We start from the raw sequence: 21,368 nt of genomic DNA, 5'->3' as shown, positions 1-21,368 counted from the left end.
ATTTTGTGCATGTTTCCAAAGACAGTATAAAGAAATAGAGAACAGAATACTGAGAATAGAGAAAGAAGATAATTTGACAAAGATGACTCATGTTTTAGATTGTGAAATTATTTATGTGGCAACATTTTTCCCCACATACACATCAGTTTCAACTGTGATAGTTTAACAGTCACCACAAACGGTTTCCAGTGCTTTTATTTACAGAAAAGTGACTAGACTTCATGTTACTGTACACTTTGATATTTTCCCTTTTTATAAATACCCATAGGGTAATAGGTCCTCAGTAGCTTTGAGTGCATTATAAAACACACAACCCTAGGTTAATGCGTCCTTTACTAACCATACAAAACAGAGAACAAAGTACCAATTGTAACATAGAAAATAAAGGATACACCATGTTACAAAGTTACAGAAAATACATACTATATATATATATGTTGTCACAGGAAAACAGCAGAAGCTTGGGACAGAATATACTCGCACAGTTGTTTGAGTCACAGCATTCAATCGTTAAAAAACACACTATCCAAGATAAAGACACCTCAACACACAGATCAAGGTCTTTCATGACTTTATATCTGTCACTTATGATGTTTTGGCTTTGTGCCACTGTGTGTAACTGGTGTCCCAGGAGAAGTTTAAGGCAGTGCAGTTCATTATCATCCTGCAGCAGACTGAGGTTTATCGGCTGCAGCGAGCTCATGCCAGGATGCTGCACAGTGCTGAGCTACTAGAGGTGACAGTGGTGTCACTGAGATTGTACTGGTGTCCGTAACCGCTCGCAACACACTGATCCATCAGACACAGACATTACTGACTGACGGTTGGTGGGATGATGTGTGCGCTGACTTGTGAGACTGACGAGGGAAACTCTGGCAGAGGTGTACATTCCTAAAAACAAAGGCACAGCTTGGCAGCAGCATTGCACTCTTCAAATGATTTTGCTGCAGGTTTTGACAATCTGTATGATTTCATATTTTTTCTTCCATCAATTGTTGAAGAATTCTTTTTTTTAACAAATTACACCGCAGTCGTCAGTGTGATTGACGTCTTTTTAAATTGTCAGTACGTCCATACCATGATTGCTATTACCTTGCATTGGTACTCTCCACTCTCTGCTCCTCCTTATTTGATGTACTTGATTGGAAGTGTTCAAAGACTTTGCATCCACCGGTTTGGCAGGCCTGGAGCTTGTACATGGCTTTCCAAATCATTGTTTAAAGGCTATTTCGCCCAGCCTGTGGTGGCCTCTCCATTGATGTAGGCAAAGCCGGGGAAATGCTGTGAGTGTTCGTACTCTGAGTTCCTGCGTGGTCCCAGGGGAGAGTACATGTCCCCAGAGGTGGCATAGCGGGATGAATGCATAGGTGGGCTGGTGTAACAGCTGTTAGCCGGTGACACATCTGGCCACCGGGGGGCGACAGGTGCGGGGTGCAGCCGAGGAGTGCTGCCCATCAAGCAAGGCTCCATCCGAGACATCTGGCCGTTGAGCTGGTACTGTAGAGAAGTGGAGAGAAGTTAGTGATGCAGTAAAGGCATCTTCTGAGAGAAGCATAATATATACAGTGAAAAGATCAGAGCTGCAACTACCAGTTACTTTATAGTTATTTACCAATTCATCTGCTGATTATTGTCTCGATTAATCATTAATTGTCAGAAGATGAAAAAATGCCCATTATAATTTCCCAAAGCCTAGAATGATGTATTTGGATGTCTTACTTTGTCTAACAAACCATCTAAAAACCCAAAGACGTTCAGTTTAATAAGACCAAGAAAAGCATCAATTCAGCACATTTGAGAAGGTGGAACCAGGTGGAAACGTTTTGCATTTTGTTTGAAAAGCAATTCAAACTATTAACTTATTATTAAAGCCAGTAGCCAGGTAATTCATCTTAGCTTAGCACAAAGACTGGAGACAGAGGGAAACAGCTAGCTTGGCTCTGTCACAGAAAGAAGAAATAGTTTTAGCATATTACCTCCAAATTGTTATTGTCATTGTCACTTTGGTTTTTGAGCAAATTAAACAAACAAGACATAACATGTTAATTAGTTTTAGTGGTACTGTTCGGTGGATTTGTATTTCCAGACAGAGCCAGGCAAGTTGCTTACCCGTCTTTCCAGTCTCTTGTGCTAAGCTACACCAACTGGCTGCAGGCTGTAACTCTAATCTAGCAAATAATCACATTTGGCAAAATGCTGAACTATTTCTTTAATGAACGTTTACATGATGTCCAGTAATAAACTGGCGCAAAATTACTGAATTGTTTATTCATTAACTCGTCTTAACTGTAGTATATAAACTCGAGTTGCTGAAACCCCCAAATTCCCAGAACATTTACAGAGGACATGACCTTGGTGTCCTCAGAGGTAGCTACAGCCCTGCTGTTATCATATTGATGCTGTGTTAACCATGTGGCATTGGGTGTGAACTGACCCTGCCAATGGTAATTTCCTGTCAGGGGAAATTGCTTCACAAGTTGTACCAGACTGGTCAAAATAGAAAAATTAAGCCACTTAAGAAAATTAGACATAAGCTGTAAAAGAGGTTTTCCAGTGGGTTTTTTTTGTCGCCTATGGTGACTGGCCACAAACAGGCCTGATGAAATCTGCCTGTTGATAAAAATAAATTGAACAGATGGTGATCCGACAAAGTTGTCTGTTCGTTTCAGCTCAATCTCCAACCTCTCACACGGACAAAGCTCAGGCATTGTGCCCGATTTAAGCTCAGACGGGCTTAAAAAAAAGTGGAAGTAGGACCCTTTTCCCTTTTCTCACTAAATATAAACATGACAGTCGATTCCATTATGAGGGATCACGACATGGAAAAAGACAGTCAGTGCAGGTCAGAGAGCAGAACAGACAGCTCAGCCGCCTCTTGTTCACAAGCAGAAAAGAGACCATTGAATAACAATATTTTAATAAATGCCCCCTTGCCCTGCTCTGTGGCTACTGGCTCAAACAGATGAAGAGACTATTGAGAGCTGGAAAGAGGAGTAACAGAGCAGGGCCCCTCTTGGCCCTGGCTGAGCCACCTTTCACTGTCTGCTTCCGCTGTGTGGAAAGGGTGATTCTGGGACTGTTAGAAACACTGTGAGCGCTGAGGCCCCTCTGATCTCCTCCCACTATAAAGGCAGCGGAGGTTGGAGGGCCCTTGACAGGAAATTACCATTAAAAGAGTAAACTCACACCAGTCGCTACATTAGCTGTAACATCAGTGACTCCATCTCATCAACTCCTTTCTCAAGAGTATATCTTGTGCCTTTACAGGACAGTTCAGAGCTTGAGAGGCCAGTCTGATGATATTCTCATCCAAAAATCACCTTATAAGAGCTGCTAATGTGCAAAGAAGGAGCACTGCAAGATTTCTGCAAGACATACTGTATCTTCACATCTATATCAAGTTATATTTATGCACATAGGCTACTTTGTTTTCTACTTCTTGCAATGGAGCCCATTTGCACACAGCTCTGTATTGTGGCTGCATACAGTTTACTCATTAGTTACAGCTTAGTCACACACACATATTGACACGCATTATTGAAAACATCATATCCACACATTCTTGTGTTAAGTGAATAATGTGACACTGTGTTTCATCCCTCTCTATGGACATCAGCATCATCTGTAGCTTTCACTGTAAACTGCTCTTGTTAGTGGAAAGTGACTCCATACATTTAACCAATTACAGTTACTTTGTAGATTAATATTTTTTACTTAGAAAATATATTAGCTTATAAAACCACCCAACACTATGTAAAGTAGCTAAAATTAGCTCGACTGGCTGCAACATTAAAATGAAGCTCATATCAAAGTTAATCAATAATAATAATCCAATAATAAAACATATATAATAACATAATAATCTGAAAGAGGCCATTTTGCATAATGAACGTTTTTACTTTTGAATGTTTAAGTTAATTTAGCCAATAATACTTGTGTGTGCTTAATGATGTAATTTTTTGAGGACTTTCGGAAGTAATTTGGAGTATATTCATAGAGTGGTATTGTTAGTTTTACTTAAGTTAAATAATGTAAGTAGTTTTTACACCACTATTTATAAAAGTCTAAATTCAGTCTGTCCAAAACTGTTGCTTAAAGAACTTTTTTAATCTTTGCATCTAACTAATGTTGTGTCAAGGGTTTTATTTCTTTTCTTAGTATCAAAGAGGAACATATAAAACATGTCCTTTATATATCCTGTATGTTATCTGTATGTTTCTTTCAGTTTGTAAATTTGTGATTTACATTTAAAAAGTTATGTTTACATAGATTGTGATGAAGATTTCAATTCACTGAGCAAATTCATGAACTGATTTCCATTCTTTAAAATGCCACTGAATCCATCTTCTGCATGACTGAGACTGACCTGTGCAGACGAGCGGTGGTAGGCGGAGTAGTGGAGGGGGGCTGGGATCGCCGGCTCATGGGCCAGACTCGGGTACTGGCTCTGGATGGAGTGAGGATGCTGGTTGGCGTAGCTGCCATAGTTGTAACTACCAGTATACCTGGAGTGCAGTAAAGAATTCATTAAAAAATTATTCAACTAAATTCAAATGAAAATTAATCAGATCATAAAAATCATAATTACCCATGCTCCTCTCTGTGGGTGTAGACTGGCATCCGGTGTGTGGAGGACGGAGGAGGGACTGGAGCGCTGCTCCTCATACAGGACAGCTGCTGTCCGGCCTCTGGAGCGGAGCCGCCTGCTGTTGTCACTGTGTATGTAAGGGACCAGGTATATGACTGAACAGCGCCTGGTAGACACATATATAAACACAGAGACAAATGTTTTGGCGCAGAGAAACTATGTGCAGTGAAACCTGTTAAACCCTGTGTGACGGTGAGGCCTGTCTCACCTGTGGTGGCAGTGACTCCGGTGTACTCGGGGGACACGGCAGCTGTTGGGGAGCTGGCCGCGGAAACGCCCACAGAGTGGACTGACCGAGCGGGAGAGTAGGATCCTGGTGACGGGGAGGTGGCAGTGGTTTCTGTCAGCGTGAATTCCTCCTCTCTCTCTGCTGAAGGTGTGGGGAGGCAACAGACCATTAGACAGTGGAAGGGAGAGAAGCCATGTTTGGTGTTTTAAAAAAATCATAAAATGCTAATTTGTACTAAATACAAACAAGTTCTCATCATAATGTTTATTATTGCAGGTTTTATTTATTTACTATAATATATCTATTACAGAAAGGTCTGGATATAGGTACAGTTCACAATTTCTCAGTGCATTCTCAGTGTGTAAGCTACAATGCTAAAATGGATTTCAGAGAGGAAACTACAACACAACACAAAAAAGACCAGGGTTTCTGCAGTTTCTGGCCAGTGAAGCCTGAATTTAGGCCCCAAAATTCTGTCAGTAAATTCTCTCAGTAATTTGACTTTTCAAGCTGTAAAGTGAGTCGACTTTTGTACTTTATATTGTATTTTTTCAGGAGCACAAATAGACATACCTGTATATGGAGGAAATTAACAACTTATGATTATTTCCATTACTGAATGGTCTTCTGATTTTTCAGTAATCATTTAATTTTCTTGATTAATTGATTACTGTGTGACGCAAAAAATGTAAAAGAAATAGTGAAAAAAAACATCCAAAAGCTTTAAAGTTAATTATCACAAACAGAGAAAAGCAGCAGTTGGAACCACAGTGTTTGGGATTTGTGCCTGAAACATGACGTGAACTTCTTGACAAACTATGACGTACTGTCACTGGTTATTGATTAGACCTGCAGGTAGCATTCTCACCTGTGCTGCCTTCGCCCTTCATGGCCCTCATGAGGTCGTTGGCCCTCTCCTGGCAGTGCAGGGACTCCAGCAGGTAAAGCACATAATCATCAAACATGAGATGGATCAGATGGAAGGACCCTGCACACAAACACACGGGAGGAATAAGTGTTGTTTGGACCAAAAACATATAAAATTATATGTAATTAATTGTGTTAAAAGTGACTTCATGACATGGTGACAGAAAAAAAGATGCCTATGCATGTTTAGGGAAAGATTAGCATTAAGACTGAGGCGTTTGTAAAAGCATCTATTTGATGACATCACATCCTGCAGACTGACAGGACGGCTGCTGTTATTTAAAAAAAAAAAAGAAAAAAGAAAAAGTGAGTGCACTTGTTTCCGTGTACCGACTCAGTGCCAGAAATATGTCAGCTGACCCTGGGGTCACACGGAAGACGAGACCGTGGCATGTGAGGGAGCGTCACAATTGTGTCATTGTACGGGTCGCTGCCGCCGCCATGCGCATAATAAACACTTGTGGCTATTCAGGGGAGCGGGGTGTAATACTGACCGGTCATAAAATGGAAAAGACAGGCAAACACATCGGGAGAGGGGAGGGGCGGCTTTTGTTAATTAGCTGTTTGTGCACAGAGACCTGCTTTATCAAAACACTGCAACCAGCTGTGTCTTTGATATTCACAGACAGGGCCAAAGGACACAAGTACAGGAAAGAGAAGCCATTTTCTTTTCTTTCATTTTCACAGCTCTGCACTTACTGCAACAACAGCCATTTTACTTGTTCCTCCTCTCTCCTCATTTGAGAATCACAGGAATCTGGAAACGTTTATTTGGTAGTACTGAAGACAAATATAGATCATTTCTGGAAGTTTAAACCAGTTTTGGGAACCTACAAACACCAGACCTAAACATGAGATGACTTTGGAATAATAGATGACATAACTAACTATTCTATATACACTCTGTCAACGTTGTGTATTTCCTGTCTGTTGCATGAAGGAATGATGACAAAGCATTAGCAGCTCACCAAAACTGGGCGCGCTGTGGAGGGTCATATCCCGGATGACTCTGGTACCGAAACACGACCACATCAGCAGGAACTGTTGGGCCACCTTCTTCAGGCACCCGGGCCTCTTCCCTGCCACCTAGAGAGAACATTACCATGAGAAAAGAGGGGGAAGGGTTGGGATGCCGGGGTAGAATTAACCCCTGGGTGCGTATTGGGGCTTAACCCTCAGGAACGAAAAACATGTCAACAAGTCAACTATTTAATTTGCCCCCAGGGACACGCCTTCCTATTGAACTATTGTCTGGGCAGTCCAAGACGTTGCCAGGGCGACCAAATTTTACAAGCCCATATCTGGCCATAATGGACGCAAATGGGAAGCTTGAAGACATCATTAACTGGGAGGATTGCAGCGTAAGTGCCTCTGTGGAAGAAAGACATGCAGAGACGAGTGGCTTTCAGCCACAGGTGTCTTTTTAAGGGCAAAATGATCTGCTGTGCAAATACATGGGCAACATTTAAACTTCACTTGTGCAACTTCACCTTCAGACAAATGTTTTATGCAAAAATGTGCGAGTCAGACCATGTTTAAACAGCTGTTCTTCTAAATGAGGGGATAGGAGTATTTTCTGTCTGACCTTGACAACACAGCGGTCCACCATTGAGTCCAGCCACTCGATGTACGCCTCGATTGGGGACTGCTCCTCCAGTAGACGGTCAAACTCCTGATACACTGTGACAGGAGCCAGAAGGTCAGGTAAGATGGGAACTAACATCACTGGAGACTGAGAAAACACCAAGATTTGGATGCAAATGGCATCTTTATGCCACATCTTCTACGTATCTGTGACCTCTGATCCCGTCAGGACTGATGATTGGAGATGCTCCACAGGGTGTTTCAGAGGAGTGTGAACTTACTTAACCTTTTGGTCTCCATCATTAATGCTTTGACTCTGCTGGTCGTGGGAATGATTGTCCCTCGGTGTGTTGTTTGTGTGGAAGTAAAGTGTAATTCTCTGTGTGGCTGGGTGTGTTAGAGTGGAGTCAGTGTAACTGCACGGACTTACAGTGGATAATAAGCTGCCTGTGCTCCTCTTGTGAGTCCTCCATGGTGTAAAGTGTCTGCTTGGTGATGCTGTTCAAGTCCACATTCCTCCAGTCCTCCAGCATTTGAAAGGTGATGTCTGCACTGTTTATCACAGTCCGTGACGCCTGGGGACAGATATATCAACAATATTACACAAGCATACCCATATCCCTTATCAGCTGTGCTTGTTCATATGAATTTTATTAGAAAAACATTCGGACCATGATACGCACCTGACACAGATGATTTAATGATGTTTGCCGCTTTAGAATCTGAGAAAATCTCCTCGATACTGGAAAGAAAATAGGAAAAGAATGTGGTTATTCCTGTGAATCATCATTTACATGTCCTGTTTGAAAATAAAAATACGGAATCTGTATTTTTTTCAGACATAAACATGTGTACTTCATACTTACATTCAAATTTGATATTCCTCAGGTTTTCAGGAAGGTCGTGAAGTGCTATTTTAAGCCACTCATCAAGCTGTTTGGCAAATTTTCGAATAACCTGAGTCAAACTGTGAAAATGAAGGAAAACAGAAACACAATAAATACCTCCAAAACAGTAATAATTTAATCTAATTACGGATTTCATTATAGATTTATCTGCTTAAACTAGATTATCCTCTTAAACTATCCGTTTTGTTCATTCAATTATTTGTTTGGTCTGTGAAATGTCACAAAATGATGCCCAGAAAAATGCCCATTACAATCTTCAAATTTATTCTTTTGACCAACCGATATATAAATATTCAAACTCAGTTCCCAGTCCCAGAGGAAGAATGAGATGTGGGGAAAAGCTACAGAAAAAGCCAGTAAGCGGACCTTGAGTTAAGTTTCTTTCATATGTGACAGAAGAAAAAAGAACAAATCCTCACATGATGTTTTTGAAAAATCATTTCAACAATTAACTGAGTTTGTGTGATTGATTTCCAGACATCCAATCAGTAGCTACAAGTTGAAAGTGTTTACAGATCATTTGCAGATTTATAGAAATTCATTCTACACAATAATACACTACCTATATAGAAGTATAATGCAATAAATGCGGTGAGACGTGTCTGTTAGCAGCAGCTTTAATTCACACTGCAGGTTTAGTCTTAGTTTAGTTTTCATTGAAATTTTAAATCCAGTGAATAACCTCAAATGGTACAAAGGTCCGTGATAAACTGCCCAAGGAAAAAAAAAAAGTTCAACCAAAAACACTTCTGCTGAAACCCTCTGTCTGTGCAAAGGCAGTGATGGAACAAACTGTGTCACTCTTAGGACAATACTGTAGTGCAGGAAGTAGTGCTGTATATTGCTATCAGAATGGGGAGAAAAAAAGCCAGTAACAAAGGAAGACGGATTGGCTGGTCAGGGGTTCACCCTACAGCAAGATAATGACCCATGACATTAGAAGAAAAGAACGAGACAGTGGCTTCACATGATGAAGATCAGCACAGTCTCCAGACTTAAAACCCATGGAGCTGGTTTTAGATGAACTGGACAGAAGGTAAGTGTATGTGCAACACATTTGTGGGAACTTCAGCAACAGTGTTGGGACAAACTTTCTGAACAATATATGATTTTCATTCTAGAAAGAACATCACAAATGTATTTGGCTGCTGGATGAGTCAAAAATGAAGATTAAATTTAGGATTTAAGATTCTATGATTTTTAAAAAAAATTTTTATATCTATTATCTAACACACTGAAACAAACCTCTATGTAGATTTCAGTGACTGGGAAATGTTCTAAAACGTTTGACTGGTATTGTACCTCATGTCCAGTTTTTCATTCATAGTAAAAGTGAGGGTTACAGCACGACTCACCTATCAGGCAGTGCTTGCAGGACGGTGGGCATCAGCACCCCAGAGATGGCCTTGTAGAGGATGGAGTCACAAACACCGACTATGTTCACCACCGTGGGGGAGCCGAGGACAGGGAGCATGTGGGGCGGCATCCCCTGCCAGAAGTGCAGCAGGAAGCTTTGGACCTGCAGACACCGCAGACAAGCCATGATGTTCAGTCATTACATTAGGAGATAAAAGTTTAACCTTTTATATAAAGCAAAGCTATTAGTTACATACAATCAAGAATTTGACTTTAAACAAAAAAGGTTTAAAATATGAGACGGCTTGCCTCATCAAAGTTGGCTCGAATAACAGTGTCCAGTATCCTCTGACAGTGCGTTCTGTACATCATGATGAAGGTTGACACCTGTGGGCAACAACAGAGTATTAATCTAATTGCATCACAAACTTAAATGGCTTTTTTTCTCTTTTGGGGAAACTAAAAAACAGTAGTACGAAAACAAGAAAATAAATCTTGAACAAAGCATGTGAACCAATAAATACATGTAACAGGTCTAGGCTGGAGCAGAGTAATATAAAACAAGCTTTAGAGATCAGCAAAAACACAAACCATTTAAAATCATGGCCCCTCTTTAAAAGCCGGACAGCTAGTGCCTGTCCTTTGTCCATCGCTAGATCTTATTATCTCCCCCAAAAGATTAAGAGTTAGTGAGGAGCCAGCATATAAATCCTCAGGGTCCTTCTCTAAACGCAAACCCAGTGAAAATCCAGATAAAAGAGCCAGAGGGGGCGCAGAGATGGTGAGATGGCAGGGAGAGATGGGATGACAGGGATGGGGAGGGGGGCTGTAAGGATGGACTTTTAAAACTCCTGTTTACCCTCTCTTCTGGCAGGCTGGCGGGCAAATTTAGGTCTTTGACATTTGGAAACTCTGGCAGGAGCGTCCCCAGTTTGGAGCGCGGTGAATACGCCACTGTCTGCTTGGTGACCTCTTTCTTCCCCGTCTCGTTCACCCACGCCGCTCCCTTTTTGGAGTACATCACGTCATAATACTGAGAGGTCTCCTTCACCGCTATGCCGTAGTAGTGGTATCTGAGGAGAACAGACGGTGCATAGTTTATTCTTCCCTCATCAAGTACAAGTCGTATTACTATCAAAAACTGTGAAAGAAAAGAAAATGTTAGCCAGACCTTATGTAAATATACAGTGTACGACTGTTTCATCATGTGAAACGCTTTCCCCCCAAAAAAACAACTAATATTTCAAAAACCTATATGTATGCCCCAGTTTCAAATCTTTGCAAATATCAACTGAGATGAATATGCTTTGTATCCAGTTGAGTTAATGGAGATTTGAGTAAATTTGTGACTTTTGTTTTTTTTTGTTTTTTGTTGCTGTTTTTTAGTGGATACATGGACAAGTGTGTTCGAAACCAACTTAACAACTTACTTCGACTGCCCTCTTGTCCCCAGTCGTCTGGTAGTTAACGCTGGAAACTGTTGCCGTATGATCTGTTCATTGGGAGAGAAAAGTTTCTCAGTGTGCTGGAACTACTCAGAAAGAGGTTGAACTTTTTTTGTTTGTTTTTGGAGTTATATCAAATTCATCTCAGCCATTCAGCCGACAGTAATTTACAAAAAAAAAAAAGAGAAAAAAAAAAAGAGAAAAAGGAGATGGGAAAAATTGACACATGGAGTCAAATAAGATCTTTATAAAATATAGACGACATGTTTCTATTTAACTCAGTGGAAGAAAATATTGTATAGTAGAAAATTATACTTTAGTTAGAATCTAATCCACAGTAAAACAATATACATTACTTCACAGAAATACTGTACTTGTGTATGAGAAAGTGTTTAATAAAGTTTGTCTAGCTGTGTCCACAGGGAGGTCTGTGAGGAAAATAAAAGCTTTGAGAGTCATCCATTTATGACATCCAGGGGTATTACTTTTTTTTTTTCTATATCAACAGTCTCCCCCCATCCATCCACCCACCCATCCTCTATCCTTCTCACTCTCTTTCTCTACTCCACTCCCTCCTTCTTCCTTTCCTCTGTTTTTGTCCAAAGAGATTGGCTCCTTAGTCCAGCTCCTGGTGCAGAAACTTTAGCAAACAGTGTAGCTCTCCATTGTGTGGGATGAAAAAAGAGGCCAAGCTGTGAAGTTTCTGTCAGGCCCCGCTTGATAAATGAGCAGACAGGGAGGCAGTCCGGGCCCTCTCTCGTTTTTTTGTCCTGAATCAATGAAGCCTTCCTAAAGGACACCCCACACTGCTCCAGCCACTGATCTAACATTCCGCAACATCTCACCCTTCCAAATTTCCTTTAATTACACATTAATCCAGGCCCCTTCTCTTTTTCAATATCTTCCGACAGGAGCTGCGAAGGGGCGGGGGTGGGCCTGGGGGTTGGGGGTTGGGGCCTGAGTCCAGGGTACAGGGGATGGCTGGGGGTAGGAAGGCTGAGGAACTTCTTGGGGTTGTGGGAACAGACGAAAGCACATCTCCTTTGGCTCTAGATTATGTGTTCAGTGAGCGGCCGCAGAGCTTTGCTTCACACTGAGCTGCAGTCGATATTACTTCAACACAGCGGCCAGAACTGCAGCACAAAACCAACCCAGGCATGAAATGGTCAGACTAATGCTTATGGCTGATGGAGTGGATGAGATTATTGCTTTCATAGGGGCTATCACATCCGACTGTTGTTTTGTATCCTCTTCTGCTGAGACATTTTGTTTACTTGAAACTTGCAGTGCATCCATAAATGTACATCAAACCCTGAAAAGCTGAGAAAAATCTTCACCATTGATCTTGGGGTGTCACTTTGCTTTTAAGGAACCGATCAACTGCACCTCACAATCATTAATATAAAAAATATTTTTCCGAGTTAGCGAGTTAATGACTTTCATGTAGTTTGAAGACATTTCAAGATGGTTGTGAGTTAAACTGGATGCAGGCGGGAATGACGAGTTATCAGACCGTTGAACTGTCATCTCCGCTGAAGTTTTGAATCTTACCTTTCCAAAGCTGGCTGCGTTCACAGGCTGTGTGTCATGCTTCTCACTGAAGTCTAGGTAATGCATGTAGAGGGCACTTCGGGGGATACACACACCTTCGGCTATCTCATAATTCTCCTCTAGCCTGTGAATGACAATGAGATTCATCAGTATCCAAAAAATAAAGTACATGTTAATACAGCATTAATATAAATGAGATGAATTGAAAGATACATAGAATACCAACCAATAAAAATGGTGAGGGAATTTACTGTGTAAATATCAGCAGAAGGTGCAGTGCAATTAAATAAAATGATGTGATGAAATTATACAATGTAAACTTTTGGATTTTATCTAATTACGAGGGGACATTATCAAACAGAATGTATATGTACCAGATTTAGGGATAATTTTCATCAAAGGTAAGTGGTTTAGAAAAATATAAAATGTAACACACAAACGTGCAGAACCACAATCACAAACACAAAACTGAATAATATTAAAAAACAGCAGCTTCATGCACATTAAAGCAGAATCAAGGCTGCACATTCACAGAACATCACATCATCACATCACGTCACACAGAGTATTAAAGCGTCTACGCAGACATTGAACACTACAGTTAGCCCCAAACAGCAAGCTGTCTCATTCAGTAACACACAGCAGTCAGCAGCACATATCAATACATTCTCGTAATTACATTACAACAACTGCTCCTGCGGGAATACAGGCGTAACAGACCATTCAAAAGCTAATTTTCCTGATAATAGTAAGCGACCTTTTCTCGCTAACAGATGTAGCGAACAAATTCTGATAAATTCTAGGCATATCTGCATTTTTGTAAAATTTCCCAACATATTTCATTATACACTTTACAGTAATCATGTGTGTATGTTTGGATTTGTATCTGTTTCATTTCCTGCATATAAGGAGGGCTGTGTTGGTTTTAGTGTCATCCTACATGACAGTGTCAAGCATGCTAAGAAACGTGTGTGGAAAAAAAAAAAAAAAAAAAAAAAAAAAAGCTGATTTACAACTCTGTACAAGCCTCTGTATATTTTTTCTGATGCACATCATACTTGCCATGATTTGAATTGAAATAATTACACTAGTTAAATCTCCATTAAACTATATTTTGGATATTAAAATTGATTAAAATCACTCATATATGAAAGGGTTTCTAGTACTGTAGATTCCAATAAGAGCCGTAACAGAACTTTTGCTTTCTTTAGTTTTCAGTGTCACTAAATTGCATTTTGTTGTGTCTGTTATCGGCAGATTCCCTAAGACATTAGTCACAATCAGCTGTCTGGAAAACTTTGCTGGCATCAGTGATGTGTCTCTGAATTGGTTCATCTTATCTGTCAGGGCCTCCTTTGTTATGCTTGGAGATGCCTCCTCTCGTGCTCCTCTCTTTCTTGGGGTCCCCCAGGGGTCTATTCTGGGTTCCCTTTTATTTTGTGGACGGTATGCAGTATGCGTAGACATAATATAGATCTTCATCATTACGTGGATGATACACAACTATATGTTCTGATAAAGCTTGGAACCAGTGAAAAACTGGATATCCATAAGTTTGGCATTTGTTGTAATGGTTTTAAATTATTTCATCTTGTTTAATTGTTTTACTCTTTGTTTGCTATAAAATAGATATTATAATTATAAGCACTTGATAATCTATTATTATATCAGTGCTGTGATACTATAGGGTTGTGTTGCAGTACTTCTGCCCCCTCACGGTCCAACAAAAGAAATCATTCAATGAAGCTTAAAAGCCTCTTTACTGTCAATGAAACATCTGAATGTGCATTACAGTTTGCTAATATAAACACTTGTTGGTCTAGCTATTAATCACATTATCTGTGTACAACTTACAAGTGACAACAAAAGGTCAATTAACAAAATAAAAACGGACCCAAAATTGAGCCTTGTGGGACACATCAGTACCACTGACCTCTGAGGTCATATTAACTACACATATTTTTTATTTGAGAATGATTTTACCTATTTTTGTGCACACCTTGATATTTAGGTGATAGATTTTGTAGGATATATGTTATTTAAAGATATTGAAAGATATTTTTTATAAATTAAGAAAAAATTTGCACTTTTTTAAAATGAATCCAAACAGCAGAGAACACAGTGAGGAAGACGTTACATGGCAAAAAATAGTGCTAACCGTTCTGCGGTTATCAATGTCTATAATGTGGCAACCAGATTTGAAAAATAAGCATATTAACTGCATTTTTTGATATGTTTGGAACAACCCCTTTTCTAATAATCTAATATTTTTTAATGTAGGAGGAGCAATGTCTCTGTTATTTCTAATAAATTTAATGCCCATCCTCTATATACACCAGTAGCCCCTTCAACATTCAACAATGGAAACTAAGTTACTTCTCTGAAGGACAGAATGGGAGTGTTTAAAGGAGTAACAGATTGATCAGTAAATTCAGTCATGGCCTTCATGAAGTCAACCAGCTACACATTCACTTATAATGTTGATAAAAATGCATTCTATACCTTTCCAAGCTTTTGTTACCTTATTTCAAATTCCTAAATATACTTTAGATAACACTTAAATAACCCTTTATTCCTATGGAATATACTGTATATGGCTACTGTAAGAGTCGCCTCAAAGCTGTGAACTGTCCTCTGAATTACAGCCAAACAAGAATTGTATTTTTAAAACTGGTTAATTTACTAATGGGTATTCTTTATCATTCTGGTGTAACTATAAACCTCAATCTACTGAGTTTTCTCAATCAGATACAATTGTGTATTCTTTCTGGTTTAATGAAAACCAAATGAATCAATCAAAAACTCAAAAACATTAAGTTTGTAAAAATAGAGATATCATTTAACTTTAACGCAACATCCTTCTAAAATTAAAGTATTACAATTATTACAGGGGCCAGTTGCAATAACATTTATGACTACAATGTCTCTCTTTAAAAAGAATATATAATAACAGGTACATTGATTCCACTCATGTTCTTCATGCTGAGTTTCAGCCTCCCACAGTGCAGCTTAAATCTGTATTAATATTCATTTAAGCTCATGTGTGTTTTGAATACTATTCAGTAGGGTGTCATTTGCCATGGGGCTCTGCAACAGGCAGGCACATATAGACTTGAAGTGTGTGTGGGGTTTGTATTTTATACATGCAGAGGATGTGAAATAAAACATAAAATCTTATCTGATCACATTTTAATGATCAGATGCAAAATTCGGGTTTGAAAAACAAAAGTTTCTCTAAATTTCCTGTTATTACTTAAAATACAAAATGTGTCCAATACATCACACATATAAAATTTAAATATATATATCTATATATATATATATATATAGATATATATATTTTAAAAGCAGGACATCATTTTCATCTGTGTTTGTGGTGCAGTGGCACGATATAAATCTTACCTTTACCGACATAAGATCAGAAACCAGTGTGTAAAGAGACTGGTTCATGGTGTCATCTATGTGTGTCATGTAAAACTATTGAAATTAATGCAACATTGATATCTAACATCCTGTTATGTGTGTAACATTTTATCAAAAGCAAAATAAAATGGGCTCATTGTAAACTTTAGCATTTTGTTTGTTATGTTGTAAAATAATGGTTTATTAAAAAGCCTGGTTTGAAGATTGACTACATTGTTTTTACATTAATTCACTATATTTGCTTTTCATTCCTGCTGTTTGACATAAAATTGTGTTTTGTTTTTTTTTTACATTTTCTCACTTTTATCTAATAAATTTTTACAGATGAGTGAAGGCAAAAAACATTCAGATTTGTTCTTAATAACTTACCATTCCAGAGTAGCTGGTGTCGAATGTGGTTTAGAGGCTCTGTTATTTTCTTTTTCTTCATCTGTAACATACAACACATTAAGGATTTTACATATAACCGACACAAGTCTTATTGTTGCTGAGCAAACATGGTTACATGACATTTACTGTACTAAACACTTGACTATAAGATTAACAAGTGAGCTCTGGGAAACACACAACAGTATTTTACAAGATTCCTCAATGAAGTCGGTAGTTTTAGTGTGACAGCGTTTGTCCTGCTTACGTTCATCGTTGGACATGTTCCCCAGAGACGTGTGACTGGAGTATCGCTTGCTCTCGCTCTCGTTGAGGCATCTTTCAATCCAACTCTCTAAGAAAGACATAAAGGACCACAGATCACCTCTGAGTACCACGCAGAAAAAGCAATTTTACGGTTTTTATTTAGACAGAAGTGAATGAAATTATGAATTTGGTAAGAATATGATTTTAAGAATTTAACAGTGGACACGTTCTTTGTCATTTGAGTAAAAGATCACTTAAAGCAGTTTTCCAGTATTTTTTTGTTTTTTTATTTCCACTGAAGCTGAAACTATCAATTTAAAAACTCACTTACTGAAGTGAACACCAAAGCCTTATTTACATAAACAGAGCAAATCACTGCCTATACAGGACACTATAAATGTCACTTGTGTGACAGGGTGAGCTGACAACAATCGATTGTATGGACAGCGCAGCAGCCATGGCTCTATTTAAGATGTTTTCACCAAGACGGCAGGAATCCAGCATTGTTCCCAGGAGACTACGAGCGTACACACTTGCTTAAAAGGGCCTGTGCACATTACTGAAGCAGTCTGGTGGAATAGAGGCCATTGTGCTGTTTTAATTTCTACTTAGAAATAGCTCGACTGGTGTGCTTTCTGTGACCGGGCTGCAGCAAAACACCAAAGCTTTCATGTAGAAACTGCCTGACTGAGTGGAAATCCATTTAAAATTCTTTTATTTGTTTCCTAAAAAGTATTCAGTATTTGATAAAAGTAATTAAGAAGGAAATTGTGTTGTTTGAATGCATCAAAGCATTTTCTGAATTTTATTTTTCTATGATACTAAGCTATAACTTCTTTATCAGCCAGTGACTGTCGAAACAGAGAGATGGAATAAAAAGTAGAATATTTTCCATTAAAATGGTGAATAAAAACTATTATGTAACCTAAAATGGAAATGAGCAGCAAAACTGCCTCAGACGTTTACGCAGTACATACAGCACAAAGGTAAACATGCTAAACTAAACCCTGTTCAACACATTAAAAACTCTAAACGTAATATTTCTTGAAATTGTGCAAATCTCTTTTTTTTTTTCTGTAAGTGAACTGACAACAGTCACCATAGCAGCTGTTGCTAGGACAGACTGTTGGCACGACGACCTGTTGGTGCAGCCCACGGGGGGATTCAGAGGAGGTCACAGATACTGAAAAGTTTTAGAAGTTTGCACTCGATGAGGATCTACATCGAGATGTTCGGCACGTGCTGATAGAAAAAAGCTCGGTCTGCAGTTAGAGTCCCATCATCATCACAGACGTCCAAACGCAGACGTGGAAGATGATTTTTCTTTTTATGTTAAATTAATTATTATTGTAATCATTAGAAGCTCACTGTTAATTGTCTGTTTGACAGCCTTTATATTACTGCTGATTAATAGTATTGAGGCTAACATGCATATCATATTGCCTGTTACACAATTAAAAAAAATATCTTGAACATTTGCATATTAACTTTGAATAAACACCACTGCTGTCACTGACATCTCTCATCATTTACTGACAGTATTTGCTTTTCTATACCTAAAAAAAAAGAAGAAAAAAAAAAGAAGAAAAACAAACCCTGGAAATGAAAAAGTGAATCCACTGAAGCGAAGCTAATTCTCCACAGAGGCTCAGATCTCGAGCTTCATTTGCCACAGGAACAGATAAGTTGAGGATCTAAATAATTGGATTAAGTTTGATCAACAAGTGAAACGGATGTTCACTCATTTATTACCACACATTCAGGACCTAACTACTCTACACTGCACCAGCATACTACAAATGTGCTTTTTTTTCTGTCCAAGGCTAAATGATAATTCATTAACCCAGCATTTTTTAAATTTTAACAAATAGCGCCACTTCTCAACAGATAAGACAACGCACTGCATAATTTGTTTCTGTCAATCCTTTAATCAGATTGGTTATTAATCATTAATATTCCTGAAAGTTAAATAAAGTACTCAATTAGATAAGATACACAAATATTTTACTGATGAATTTGCAGTAAAATTCAGTTTGAACATGGATAAATGCTTTAGTTTTCCCGTTTTGCACTCAAAAAACAGAGAAATACACCGAACAGAGCAGGTGCATGATACTTTAAAGTGCACCATGATCTGCACTTGTTTTTATTCCTCCACTACAAATGATCATGACAATTTTTAAAATCAATTAAAGTGAAAAGACTGAAAAAACAGCAAGAAACCACTTGAAAAGTCAATGTTGCAGCTTTCAGGACTATTCCTTGCTTACTGTGACTTTTCTTAAATCAATGAACAAGTGTGTTGTGCGACATAACAGCACCTGCCATAAATGTGTGTGACAAAAATCACTCACAATTATACAAAAAAAAATTTAAAAAAAGGAATGAGAAACGGGTTCAAATCAACAGCTGGGCATCCAGACACTTCCTCTGAATAACTACGGAGAAAGTTTGAGACTTCCAGAAGTGAAGCAGCAGAAACTCACACGACGTTTCTGAACAGAAGCTGATTTTCTAAACACATCCAGACAAGCAGAGTTTAACAGGACTGACCTGTGGAATCCATATCAGGCTCCTCCAGCAGCCCGCAATGCATCCTCTTCCCATCAACAATACTGGCTCCTCCAAGAAAATGGCTTAGTGCACGTTTCCCCCTGCTCGGCCGCTCTCCCCTTGTCTTGCTCAGTGTTTCCGTGACCACTGCCCGTCACAGGAGATGTTGAGGATCTGAGGTTCGCCCAGAGAGGGGTGGTGTTGGCGGAGGAGAGGGGGGAGGTGGGAATAAGGGAGGAAAGGGGGGTAGAGACTCCAGAAATCCAGCGGGGGGAAAGCCAGACCCGTCAAAATGTTTGCTGATGTTTCATGGGAAAGGGGCTGATTTTATAGGAGCCCTGATGGGGACATGTCATTGATAGGCTTGGAAGGCTGATGAATGGCCCCAAGTCAGATGGGGATGTGGCAAGGCTCACTGGAAGTCTTTTGTGGGGCTGTTTTGAATAAGAAAAGCTCCCTCCCAACCAAAAAAAAAAAGAGGCTTAGATCTACGCAGTCCTAACACTGTGGCCTCTCCGTCTTCCATTATGGCATTTAATACGTTTTTATACACCCCTGAGCTCCAAATAAACATACATCCCTACACAACTGCCGCTCCTGACTTTCCTCCTGATCTTAGCTCCCATTTCACATCTCACAGACACTTGTTGCCACATTTCATCTGTTTATCACCTCATTCCACCATTAAACCATCTTCACGATAACTTTTTCACTGAGACGACAAGTCATTTGCTCAGACACGCATCCAAACATGCTAAAACTGTATAAGTGTGATTTTTTTGATGGAGTTCTCACCTCTTTTTGCTCACTCTTTTGCTGTGGCAACCTTATTTTTGGTGTGCCTCTGAGAAGAGGGAACGGTCACAAAGGGGGGGAAGTAAAAGTGCAAAGCCCGAGGCTGGGAGGGCTCTGATGGAGTGCCTGAGAGCTGGAGAAGGGAAAGCTGTGATTAGAATATGAATGGAACCACAGGAGAGGGGGAGAGGAGAGGGGAAAGAAGAGGGGAGAGGAGAAAGGCGGATTATGGCTGAATTACTCACCACACCATGGATAGCAAAGGAGGACTTTCTCTTCCAGTGCGCAGGCGTGGGCACCAATGCTGCTACTCACTGACACACACCGCGCAGCCACCTGGGAGGACGGGTGGGACAGGGTGGCAGCAACATGCCATGGGACACTGTGCACAGGGTCATAGCTTGTTAAAACAGGGATGATGCATCCATTCAGACTCATGCAGGAAGAAGAAAGCTGCTGAGATGAGTGAAGGGGCAAAGCAACAGAAAACCATCTTTACAGATTATTAGAGTTAAACAAAACAATTTAACAGCACTTTAATGACTCAATATTCAAAGGCCTAAACGGTGCCCAGTGCAAAGCCGTGATCTCAAAGGAGGATCTAATTAATTTCTGTCAAATAAGGAGAAGGTGGAGTCTGTATCTCCCTCAGTGGACATTCTTCTTTCCATCCTGTTATCTGCTTATTAGAGCCTCATAAAATAGGACAGGTGCAGCCACCAAGAGCCTCTTCCACCCTTCCTATTCTCATACACTCTCCCCACACAAACGGATGTGTTCTGCTTTTGTCCAGTGAAAAGGCCCCAGTTGAGTCGTGTGTGTATGTGCGAGTGGGGGGTATGGTTACGCCACATACGACATGTTGGTGGTATTAAGGCTTCGGTTTAAAAAGAGGAAACCGTACGAGTCAAAGCAACTTTCTCCTCCTACTGACATGAAAGAAACTGTTGCTCTGTATGTTTCTATATGATGCCACTGAACATTGTTGTATGTGACATCCAGCTGTCTGCTTATCACATGAAAGAGTGGCCCTCCACTTTCTACTGGGAAACCTAAAGCTTCTCAGGCTGTAAATAAATATATAAATAAATAAAAATGCTCCAAACAAAACTCCTATTGATTATTTTTAATGAGCAGCCAGTTTATAATGGATGTTATTACATCAAGCAGCAAATATGTATAAATATTTCATCTGGATATCAGTCCAACATGGACTAGGTGATAATTAAATATTATGATAGTGATTTTCAGCAATGATTAATTGATTAATAATTAAATTGCAATGATTCTGTTAATGAGTTCATCATTTTGAGTAA

The 21,368-nt window shown here is 39.5% G+C and overlaps 1 protein-coding gene across 3 annotated transcripts; it reads right to left on the bottom strand.

The window, feature by feature from the left end:
• Nucleotides 1–92: 92 nt before the first annotated feature.
• On the bottom strand, nucleotides 93–19,586 carry rfx4 (regulatory factor X, 4). Of its 3 annotated transcripts, none has more exons than XM_056386224.1 (18): nucleotides 19,258–19,586; nucleotides 16,706–16,792; nucleotides 16,441–16,501; nucleotides 12,649–12,772; nucleotides 11,083–11,144; nucleotides 10,512–10,725; nucleotides 9,962–10,039; nucleotides 9,652–9,815; nucleotides 8,255–8,355; nucleotides 8,072–8,130; nucleotides 7,819–7,963; nucleotides 7,390–7,484; nucleotides 6,773–6,890; nucleotides 5,746–5,865; nucleotides 4,857–5,015; nucleotides 4,589–4,754; nucleotides 4,367–4,505; nucleotides 93–1,497 (listed from the first exon to the last, which is right to left on the bottom strand). In XM_056386224.1, exons 1-18 carry the CDS (start codon nucleotides 19,298–19,300, stop codon nucleotides 1,225–1,227), a joined length of 2,208 nt encoding a protein of 735 aa, XP_056242199.1. In that variant the 5' UTR covers nucleotides 19,301–19,586; the 3' UTR covers nucleotides 93–1,224. The 3 variants fall into 3 exon arrangements, with proteins under 3 accessions (XP_056242199.1, XP_056242198.1, XP_056242200.1); XM_056386223.1 differs by having other exon boundaries at nucleotides 4,857–5,018; nucleotides 19,258–19,581; XM_056386225.1 differs by having other exon boundaries at nucleotides 4,589–4,715; nucleotides 4,857–5,018; nucleotides 19,258–19,580.
• Nucleotides 19,587–21,368: the final 1,782 nt, after the last annotated feature.

Source organism: Seriola aureovittata, chromosome 10 (assembly GCF_021018895.1).
Source record: "Seriola aureovittata isolate HTS-2021-v1 ecotype China chromosome 10, ASM2101889v1, whole genome shotgun sequence".
Taxonomy (NCBI): domain Eukaryota; kingdom Metazoa; phylum Chordata; class Actinopteri; order Carangiformes; family Carangidae; genus Seriola; species Seriola aureovittata.
Note: the sequence above shows the minus strand (reverse complement) of the source record. Positions and strands in the feature narration are given on the sequence as shown.

What these genes read in the sequence shown, in the direction of transcription:
- rfx4 (XM_056386223.1), bottom strand. Translation starts at nt 19,300, where the DNA reads ATGCATTGCGGGCTGCTGGAGGAGCCTGATATGGATTCCACAG. An exon ending in GAACATGTCCAACGATGAAC is followed by an intron (nt 16,502 to 16,705) that starts GTAAGCAGGACA and finishes TGTATGTTACAG; the next exon opens with ATGAAGAAAAAGAAAATAAC. An exon ending in TGGACCGCTGTGTTGTCAAG is followed by an intron (nt 6,891 to 7,389) that starts GTCAGACAGAAA and finishes TGTTCTCTCTAG; the next exon opens with GTGGCAGGGAAGAGGCCCGG.